Source organism: Neoarius graeffei, chromosome 4 (assembly GCF_027579695.1).
Source record: "Neoarius graeffei isolate fNeoGra1 chromosome 4, fNeoGra1.pri, whole genome shotgun sequence".
NCBI classification, from domain to species: Eukaryota; Metazoa; Chordata; class Actinopteri; order Siluriformes; family Ariidae; genus Neoarius; species Neoarius graeffei.
In genome coordinates, this window is record NC_083572.1 from 105,108,915 (window position 1) to 105,119,771 (window position 10,857).

Consider the following 10,857-nt stretch of genomic DNA (forward strand, 5'->3'; position numbering starts at 1 on the left):
TGTGACAAAGTAACATATTCTTAAGTATTCTATCAAATTTATATACTAGAAAACAACGAAATATCTTGGTAATTGTAAATATAATACTTTATACGCTAAACCGCACAAGAGTCGCCATTTTTAAAAGACCGTGACGTCAGCGCTACCCACTGCACTAGCGGAACTCTCCGAAATAGAGGAGATAAGCGTGTAATCATGGCGTCGGGCGCATCAAGTGAAAGCGATAGCTCTGTCGAATCATACGAAGAGATCCCGCAAGACACACTGCAAGCAGGCTATGGCTTAGAAGGGTACCAGTTTGAACCTAGGAGAGGTACTCTCGACTCCGGTGATGAAATAAGAGAAGAAAGCTCGGATGACGGCGAGGATGAGACTGATGCTGACCATGGGCATGGCGAGCGTGGGGCAGAGCGTCTGCGTGCAGGTGACACGGCGTGGTGCTCGTGCGGAAAATGTAACGTGGAGTTGCTCACGAGTCCAGCAGAATTTATTTGCTGCAATGACATAGGTGCCACCCATGGACTTGCGAAATCGTCGCAAGAGGCAGAAACCGGTATTTCACACGTGCTAGTCCCAACCTCAATGAGCCAACACAACTGGGCACATACATACGTCATGAGTGTTACGCAGAGAAAATGAACATGCATTCTGATTGGATAAAATTAATATCATGGCGGGCTGTTCAAACTGCGGAAATAGTTTGCTCGAACTACTTTCAAAACACTATAACTTTCCAACCTTAGAACAAAAAACTTTTGTAAGTCTTGAATAAGGTTCGTCAATGTGTGTTTTATTGTTATATTTACTCTATATATTGCCCTCTGTTCCCCTTTAAGTATTCATTTCCCTGCGTAATTTAAAATCAGCATCGACAGCTACACACAATGGAGCGAACTGGCAGCCAAAATTCTCTCAAAATCTTCCATATTAGCAAACCTGGCGGTCATGCTTGTTTACAAATTGTCACAGTCACTCGCTAGTGCAGAAGTTTTACATCTCCGATGTGTCTCTCTTCCAGTTTTTCAATGTCCGTTGGTATGTTTTTCTCTTGTAAATGTGTGTGAAGAATATATAATGAAGTTTTGGTAGCATTTCGGGTGTTCAAGGCGCCGTTCTCTTTCCCGGCGAACAAAGAAATGCTTCTGCGCATGTGCAGCAGGAAACTCTCTCATTGGATATTTGCATCAGCGCCGACGTGTGACATCATGTTGTCTTGACAACCATGCAATATCGTAAACCATATTCAATGCCCATTCTCCACTGGGTAGAGTGATGTAATACAAGTAGGATAAGCGATACGCTAACAATATTGCATGCTATCAAACCAAATGAATGGAACCTGCTAGAACGTTTTTATTCCATCGAAAAAGTGTCCTGGATGTATAATAATTCCTGATATTTCACGCCGATGACGTCACTCCCAGTGTTTTCCAACTGACTGATGCATTGTCAAAATGGCAAATCAGTTCAAAATTATATTTTTTTGATTAGCTTGTGGTTTTTTGTGGATGTGTCCATCTAATATGAAGAAGATTACACAGTGGCGCAAAGGTATGAAGTTTATCTTCTGGTGTTGAAAAATATATCACGAGTGAGCAAAATGAACGCGTGATATAGAGTATACATTCACCACCCGGAGATACGTTTCATATCTTCACACCACCATGTAATATCCTCTCTCTCTCGCAGTAGTGTGACTCTGCTTATACATCACGCTCTGCCTCAATCTGCTGCCTGTTCCCTTAAACACACCGAGATAGCGAGCTCTCTATCTGTAAGGCGAGATGAGTCATCATGATGGTGACAGAGAGAACTGATAGGGCTTTTACTGGCCACCGTGTGATGAAGATTAATAGGACAAGGCAACAGGGACAGACACCGGTGCCAGAGAAATGTGATGGATGGGATGGACTGGCTACAGAAAATAAGATAAACAGGTAACATGGACAGGAGGAGAACAGGAAATGTACTCGTAATTACCGGAGGACCTCTGTCTCCATCCATTCCAGGCCGTCCTTCTTCTCCCTACAGGAACACGACAAGCAAACCTTATCAGTAAAACATGTCTGCACTGTTGTTTAATATTAAAATGTAACCGCATACCATTAGATGACTCAATTATATAAATTAAAAATAAATAATTTATTTGAGAAGAAATATAAACAGTTTAAAAGTATAGCTAAAGGTACATCGCATACACTACCGTTCAAAAGTTTGGGGTCACTTTGAAATGTCCTTATTTTTGAAAGAAAAGCACTGTTCTTTTCAATGAAGATCACTTTAAACTAATCAGAAATCCACTCTATACATTGCTAATGTGGTAAATGACTATTCTAGCTGCAAATGTCTGGTTTTTGGTGCAATATCTCCATAGGTGTATAGAGGCCCATTTCCAGCAACTATCACTCCAGTGTTCTAATGGTACAATGTGTTTGCTCATTGCCTCAGAAGGCTAATGGATGATTAGAAAACCCTTGTACAATCATGTTAGCACAGCTGAAAACAGTTTAGCTCTTTTTTTTTCCGTTTCCGTTTCCGGTTGAGAGTACATCGTGCGCATTCTGGCTGCCGCTTCTCACCAGAGCTTTTTTTAATTTTATTTTCTTTTTTTTTTCAATTTTCATTTTATTTATTTATTTTTTCTGTGTGTTTGTGTATGTGGCAGCGGGGGCGTGGTCAAGCGCCGGTCTGTGACAGGAGGGCGGAGCCAGGGAAGGTGAGTGGCAGAATCACTACACCTGACGGTAATTAACCTGTGTTTGTGTGTCTTCCCAGTAACCGCGCCCTATTTAAGGAGACAGAGGGAGAGCAGAGGGGACGCTCTTCCCCGGACGAGAACACAGAGTGTGTGTGTGTTTCTCTGCAGTGGTTATTGTTCAACTGAAAAGTGTGGCAATAAAGCCTTATAATCACCTGAATCTCTGTCCTGCCGCCCTCTGTGCTCCACCCACACCTAAGGGACTTTCTACAGTGTAGTTTGATGTTTGTTTGAGTGTTTTGTCCGCCGGTTGTGGTGTAGCTCCGGACCCAGTTTTGGGCGTCGGTTCCCTCCAGGCCTTGGTTCGCTGTGGGTGATGCCTGTGCTCCCAGCTATGGACTGCAGTGAGCTCGCTGCTCATTTAACATTCGTGGTTGTCCAGCGCTCTGTGCTTTAACGCTTGGCGTGATGTTCCGAACGATGTTGCTCGGTGGTGTCGCGGCGGCTGTGCAGGCGGTTTGGAACACACCAGCGTTCTGCGTGGCGGAGCTTCTGTGCTCGCTTTGTGGATCCATGGCGTGGTGTTCGAGCGATGTGGCTGACAGCGGCGGTGCTGGAGATGTGGGACTCGTTTTCATGCGCCTTTTGGTGGGACTGTGGCTGCTACACCACTGGAATTACATCCTGACCCCTACTTGGTGGACTTTTTACTTTTATTTTTTATTATTTATTCATTTATTTATTTATTATTTTTTATTATTATTATTTTTCTTTGTCTATAATTGTAAAGCGTCCTTGGGTTTCTTGAAAGGCGCTATATAAGTTGAACTTATTATTATTATCATTATTATTATTATTATTATTATTTAGAGAAGCTATAAAACTGACCTTCCTTTGAGCAGATTGAGTTTCTGGAGCATCACATTTGTGGGGTCGATTAAATGCTCAAAATGGCCAGAAAAATGTCTTGACTATATTTTCTATTCATTTTACAACTTATGGTGGTAAATAAAAGTGTGACTTTTCATGGAAAACACAAAATTGTCTGGGTGACCCCAAACTTTTGAACGGTAGTGTATATACACAGCCCTTGGCAAAAAATATGGAATCACTACTCTTGGAGGATGTTCATTCAGTTGCTTTACTTTGTAGCAAAAAAAACCAAAAATCACAGACATGACACAAAATAATTTTAATTTAACAGCTGAACATTCTGGCTTTGTAAAATATACCTCAAAAAATTTTTATGAAATTGGTGTAATTATTGGCACATCTTTTTAAGATCAAGTAGAGGGAAAAAAATACGGAAAATCACTCAATGATGAGGGGAAAAAACTTATGGAATCACCCTCGAGCTTGCATTTTGAAAACAAATACCCGCGCAAGCCTAAATATGCAAATTAGTCTGCAGTTAAGAGACCCTGTGTCTGAAATCGCTCCCTGCTCACTATATAGTGAGGACGCCATTTTGTAGTGCTGTCCGAAACCTTAGAGGATTATTTACACCCTATATAGTGCTCTCAAAGTATCCCACAATGCATCACGAAAAGTAGTGTACAACGATGGTCACTAACCAAAGCAATATATCCCATCATGCATTGCGGTCGCGCTGAAAGAAATCAAATTAAAAGTCTCAAATGTGATTTAATAAAAGGCAGCGGCAAAGAAGAAAGTATTCAGCCCTGATTTAAAAGAACTGAAAGCTGCAGGTACTTTGTATTGATTAATGTGGGAAATGCACTCAGTATAATATGGATTTATCACAAAAACATGTGCGTGTATTTATTATTTTGAAACCCACCAGCCGACTGATCTGGCACGTTTTAATTGTGCGACAGTAATAGCGTAAATACCAGCGCAGCGGACTAGTGTCCGAAAGCGGTGGGGTTTTTTTTTCATTTTACCAATGAGCTCACTATATAGTCCTCTATACAGTAATTCCCTATATAGGGAGTAGGGAACGAGTGAGCGATTTCGGACACAGGGAGAGAGTGCTTGTAGACCATAACGAGCTGTTACATCTGGCTGATTGACAGGAAACATGACCCCAAGAAGAAATCTGTCAGTTGAAACAATGGAAAGGACGATAATAAAACTTCTGAAAGAAGGGAATTCAACACGGAGTGTGGGGCAAAAGACGTTAGTTGTTCCCAGTCAGCTGTGTCTAAAATTTGGCGCGAGTACAAACAAAATGGGAAGGTTGTAAAAGGAAGACATCAAAGCGTCAGGACAGGAAACTCAAAGTGACGTGCCGTGAAAATAGAAAATGCACAACAAAAGAAATGAAAAACAAACGGGCAGAAACAGGAGTCAATATTTGTTTGTGACCAAACTGTCAGAAATCGGCTGAAGGAAATGGGATTTACATACAGAAAAGCCAAACGTAAACCATCATTAAAGGAGAACTGAAGGCACATTTTTTATGATCAAAATTCTATTTCTCTCATTTTATTAAATATCGGAATGCATTTTTGATCGCTATTTTGTCGCTGCTATAGCAAGTTATGAGTGTTTAAAATACGCTCTATAATATATCAGTCCATAGGTCAAAGCAACAGTCGTAAACGAGATTCGTTGAGACCTGTGCAAGACATCGTAGGACGGAAGTAAAACGTACAGCGGAAATCAAAGTCACCAACATCTGCCAATGTTATCAAAATACACGTGCGCCCTCTTTCGAATGCTGACGTAATCAAGCCGGAAGTTTTGTTTGTTTTGATAGCAATCAGGAAAGTTTGAAAAAAGTCGGCAGTAATCGTCATTTAAACTCGTTTTTGTGCAATACTTCGTTTGGAAAACAGTTTTCAAAATGGCAGCACTGACACCTGGCTGACACTTGGCATTTCGAAGTCTCACACAAGTCTCGTGAAGATCGCGCGGATAAGCGACGCTTGCCGTGGACCAAACGAACTAAATTCAACATGGCTAAAAACCGAATAGGCCGATAAGTATAATATTTAATTGCGATTAGTTGCCAATACGAGTCACGATATAAGGTTACTAAAACCAAAAACGTAATTGAATAACACGTTAATTAAGAAATAAAGCAAGCTTAAAAATTACTTCAGTTCCCCTTTAGATTAGATAAAACTTTATTGATCCGTTTGGGAGGGTTCCCTCAGGGAAATTAAGATTCCAGCAGCATCATTACAGATAAACAGAGAAAAGAAATAGAGAAAAACTTCTAAATAAATTTAAATAAATTAAGTATTTACATATACAGGGGCGGCACGGTGGTGTAGTGGTTAGCGCTGTCGCCTCACAGCAAGAAGGTCCGGGTTCGAGCCCCGTGGCCGGCGAGGGCCTTTCTGTGCGGAGTTTGCATGTTCTCCCCGTGTCCGCATGGGTTTCCTCCGGGTGCTCCGGTTTCCCCCACAGTCCAAAGACATGCAGGTTAGGTTAACTGGTAACTCTAAATTGAGCGTAGGTGTGAATGTGAGTGTGAATGGTTGTCTGTGTCTATGTGTCGGCCCTGTGATGACCTGGCGACTTGTCCAGGGTGTACCCCGCCTTTCACCCGTAGTCAGCTGGGATAGGCTCCAGCTTGCCTGCGACCCTGTAGAACAGGATAAAGCGGCTAGAGATAATGAGATGAGATTTATATATACAAATATAAAAGAATAAGATATGGGGAAGAGAGGAAGGGGGGAGAATTGGGGTTAGGGTAAGTGTGTGTGTGTGTGTGTGTGTGTGTGTGTGGGTGGGTGGGTGTGTGGGTGGGGGGAGCAGGAAAGATATTGCACATTATATTGCACATTATGTTGCACATTGTCCGGTATTGCTTATTGTTAGGCTAGGCTACTGCTCCTTCCCGTCCTCTGTCCTCCTGTTACCCCTCCTCCCCCCAGAGAGGAGTTGTACAGTCTGATGGCGTGAGGGACAAAGGAGTTTTTGAGTCTGTTCATCCTGCACTTGGGAAGGAGCATTCTGTCACTGAACAGGCTCCTCTGGTTGCTGATGACGGTGTGCAGAGGGTGACCGGCGTCATCCATGATGTTCAATAGTTTGTCCATAGTCCTCTTCTCTGCCACCGTCACCAGAGAGTCCAGCTTCATGCCGACCACAGAGCCGGCCCGCCTGATCAGTTTGTCCAGCCTGGATGTGTCCTTCTTGGATGTGCTGCCCCCCCCAGCACACCACGGCGTAAAACAGGACATTGGCGACCACAGACTGATAGAACATCCACAGGAGTTTCCTGCAGATGTTAAAGGACTGCAGCCTCCTAAGGAAGTATAGCCTGCTCTGTCCCTTCCTGTGTAAGTGATTGGTCTTGCAAGTCCAGTCCAGCTTGCTGTCCAGCCACAGCCCGAGGTACTTGTAGGAATCCACAGTCTCCACCTCGACTCCCTCGATCAGAACTGGTCTGGACCTCCCAAAGTCAATGACCAGCTCCTTGGTCTTCGAGGTGTTGAGCTACAGATGGTTCCTGTTGCACCACACAGCAAAGTCCCTCACCAGGCTCCTATACTCCTCCTCTCTGTCGTCACTGATACACCCAGCGATGGCTGTGTCATCGGCAAACTTCTGAATGTGACACAGCTCCGAGTTGTAGCAGAAGTCCGCGGTGTACAGGGTGAAGAGAAGAGGGGCCAGCACCATGCCCTGGGGTGCTCCAGTGCTGCTAATTACAGCGTCAGACGTGATGTCCTTCAGCCTGACGTACTGCGGCCTGTCAGTGAGGTAGCTGGAGATCCAGGTGACCAGGCAGGGGTCCATTTGCATCCTGTTCAGTTTGTCCTGAAGCAATAGGGGCTGGATGGTGTTGAAGGCACTCAAGAAGTCCAAGAAGAGGATCCTCACTGTGCCATTTCCCTTATCCAGATGCGAGTGGGCTCGGTGTAGCAGGTAGAGGATGGCGTCTTCCACACCAACACCTGCCCGGTACGCAAACTGCAGACAGTCCTGGGCATGTTGTACCTGGGGTCTGAGGAGGCTGAGGAAGAGCCGCTCCAACGTCTTCATCAGATGTGAAGTGAGCGCCACCGGTTGGAAGTCATTCAGCTCGCTGGGCCGATTCTTTTTGGGAACTGGAACGATACATGATGTCTTCAAGAGGGTGGGCACTCTCCCCAGCTGCAGACTGAGGTTGAAGATGCATTGGAGTGGTTCACCCAGTTCAGCAGCGCAGGTCTTCAGTAATCGTGGACACACCTTGTCCGGGCCTTTCTCTTGTAGCTGTCCTTAGCTTCCCTCTATGTTCGCATCCAGTACAAGGTGTGTTAGCCATGTCTCCATAAAGATAAACAAGCTGCTCTCCCGGTAAATCCGCTGGTTGGTCAGAGCAGAAAGCTCGTCGACTTTATTCGGCAGCGAGTTCACATTCCCCATGATAACGGAGGGAATGGATGGTTTGTAGCACCGCCGGTTGTCCGCTAGCCTAGCCTTTAGCTTAGCTCCAGCTTTGCAGCCCCTGGGTTTCCTCCTCAGCTCGGCCGGGATGGGGTGTCGTATCCCGGCTCGTCCCATTGCTTTCAGGGCCAGCAGTTCTTCCCTCGAATAAGTGAGAAAGCTGGCTCCTGGTTGCATGTTAAAGTTAAATTTCTTCTGTTTAACACCTAAACAGAAGAAAACAAGGTTCCAGTGGGCTAAAGAGAAGCCGTCATGGACTGTGGATGATTGGATGAAAGTGATATTCAGTGATGAATCACGAATCTGCATTGGCCAAGGAGATGATGCTGGAACTTTTGTTTGGTGCCGCTCCAATGAAGATGACTGCCTGAAGAAAACAAGTACCTTTCCACAGTCGTGGATGATACAGGGTTGGATGTCAGGTAAAGGACCTGGGGAGATGACAGTTATTAATTACCTCTACAGTAAACGCACAGGCGGACATTGAAATTTTGGACACTTTTCTCATTCCATCAATCGAAAGTACTTTTGGTGGTGGTGAAGTAATTTTTCAGGATGATGATGATGCATCTTGCCACAGAGCAAAGAGCATTAAAACTTTTCTTCAGGAAAGGCAGATCAACTCAGTGACCTGGCCAGCAAACAGTCCAGATCGCAATCCAACTGAAAATTTATGGTGGAAATGGGGGGGGGGGGGGGGGGTCCATGATATAAGGCTCCATCCTGCAAAGCTGATCTGTCAACTGCTATACGAGAAAGTTGGAACCTGAGTCATAATGAACATCGTTTATCATTAGTGAAGTCCACGCCTCAAAGAATTCAAGCTGTCATAAAATGCAGAAGAGGTGCAACAAAGTACCAATTGTGATTTTTTTTTTTTGGTTCATGATTCCATAATTTTGTCCTCTACTTGATCTTAAAAAAAAGTGCCATTAATTACAACAATTTAATTTAATTTTTTTGAGTTATATTTTACAAAGCCAGAATGTTCAGCTGTTAAATAAAATAATTTTGGATCATAGCTGTGATATTTTTTTTTTTTTTGCTGCAAAGTAAAACAGCTGAATGAACATCCTCCAAGAGTAGTGATTCCATATTTTTTTGCCAGGGGTTGTACACACACACTTATATACTTTATGTTATTCTTTTGTATTGTAAACTGCATTTTTACGTGATATTTCTGGCATCACAGTGTAACTGTGTACTGGACAGACTGTTAATAAACAAAATGTCATTGCCTGTGCAGAATCATATTATATGCACTGTTTCACAATCATGGTTGTCTTTTGAATAACACCAACTAACTCCCGTAACTCGGTCCAGTATATTTATATATACTGTACACTGGAGTTTCTTCAACCTTATTGTACAGGGACACACCTACAGCCCGACCTACAGCACTAATACCTCTTATCAGCTCTTATAAATGTGTTTAAGAGTCAAACGTGGCTCAGTTTTCAACTTGTGGTCATTTCATTTAATTCTACTTTAATTATTACACTTAGATTTTACTGGAAGGGCGGCATGGTGGTGTAGTGGTTAGCACTGTCGCCTCACAGCAAGAAGGTCTGGGTTCGAGCCCCGTGGCCGGCGAGGGCCTTTCTGTGCGGAGTTTGCATGTTCTCCCCGTGTCCGCGTGGGTTTCCTCTGGGTGCTCCGGTTTCCCCGACAGTCCAAAGACATGCAGGTTAGGTTAACTGGTGACTCTAAATTGACCATAGGTGTGAATGTGAGTGTGAATGGTTGTCTGTGTCTATGTGTCAGCCCTGTGATGACCTGGCGACTTGTCCAGGGTGTACCCCGCCTTTCACCCGTAGTCAGCTGGGATAGGCTCCAGCTTGCCTGCGACCCTGTAGAACAGGATAAAGCGGCTAGAGATAATGAGATGAGATTTGTCTCTTTTGAAGCAAAGACATGCTCTGTTGTTGCAGAGTAAAAAACAGGACTTGAAACAGATGTGAGACACATTTGATTTGCAGCGGAGCTTCACATGTGGTTGAAATGTGACACCGTCAAAGAGTGTCCTCTCCGGAAAATCACAAGGATCGTCCCCACTTCAGTTGTTATTACAGTCACTACCATGTACAAACATCACTGCAGAGGATGTGAAAATTTGTATTTAACATACATGATGGGGCGGCACGGTGGTGTAGTGGTTAGCGCTGTCGCCTCACAGCAAGAAGGTCCTGGGTTCGAGCCCCGTGGCCGGCGAGGGCCTTTCTGTGCGGAGTTTGCATGTTCTCCCCGTGTCCGCGTGGGTTTCCTCTGGGTGCTCCGGTTTCCCCGACAGTCCAAAGACATGCAGGTTAGGTTAACTGGTGACTCTAAATTGAGCGTAGGTGTGAGTGTGAGTGTGAATGGTTGTCTGTGTCTATGTGTCAGCCCTGTGATGACCTGGCGACTTGTCCAGGGTGTACCCCGCCTTTCACCCGTAGTCAGCTGGGATAGGCTCCAGCTTGCCTGCGACCCTGTAGAACAGGATAAAGCGGCTAGAGATAATGAGATGAGACATACATGACGTCCATTTCAACAGTTTTTCATTTTGTTTGTATCCCTTCCTCTTGTGGACTATAAGAAAGGTGGTCAATTTTCGAGAAACACTATATGCAACAACAATCTTTATTATCCCTTATTAGCGCTATTTACACTTTTTTGACTCGATATTTTTCAGAACAAGTTTTAATAAAAACAAACCGAGGGCACTGGCAACCTGAAATAACCCGAGATGGCTAAAAATGCCAGGTTGTCAGCTTTAAGGAAAGTGTTTGCTATCTAAGGTCAGACATTTACACACTTTCCATCTCTGGTAT

At 44.1% G+C, this 10,857-nt stretch overlaps 1 protein-coding gene across 1 annotated transcript in view; it reads right to left on the reverse strand.

The window, feature by feature from the left end:
* The window catches only part of col7a1 (collagen, type VII, alpha 1), a 519,627-nt gene that overhangs the window by 64,934 nt on the left and 443,836 nt on the right, over positions 1-10,857 (reverse strand). The window contains exon 99 of the mRNA XM_060918496.1: positions 1,981-2,025. Within this exon, the coding sequence (XP_060774479.1) occupies positions 1,981-2,025 (45 nt within the window). The remainder of the gene's footprint in view (positions 1-1,980; positions 2,026-10,857) is intronic.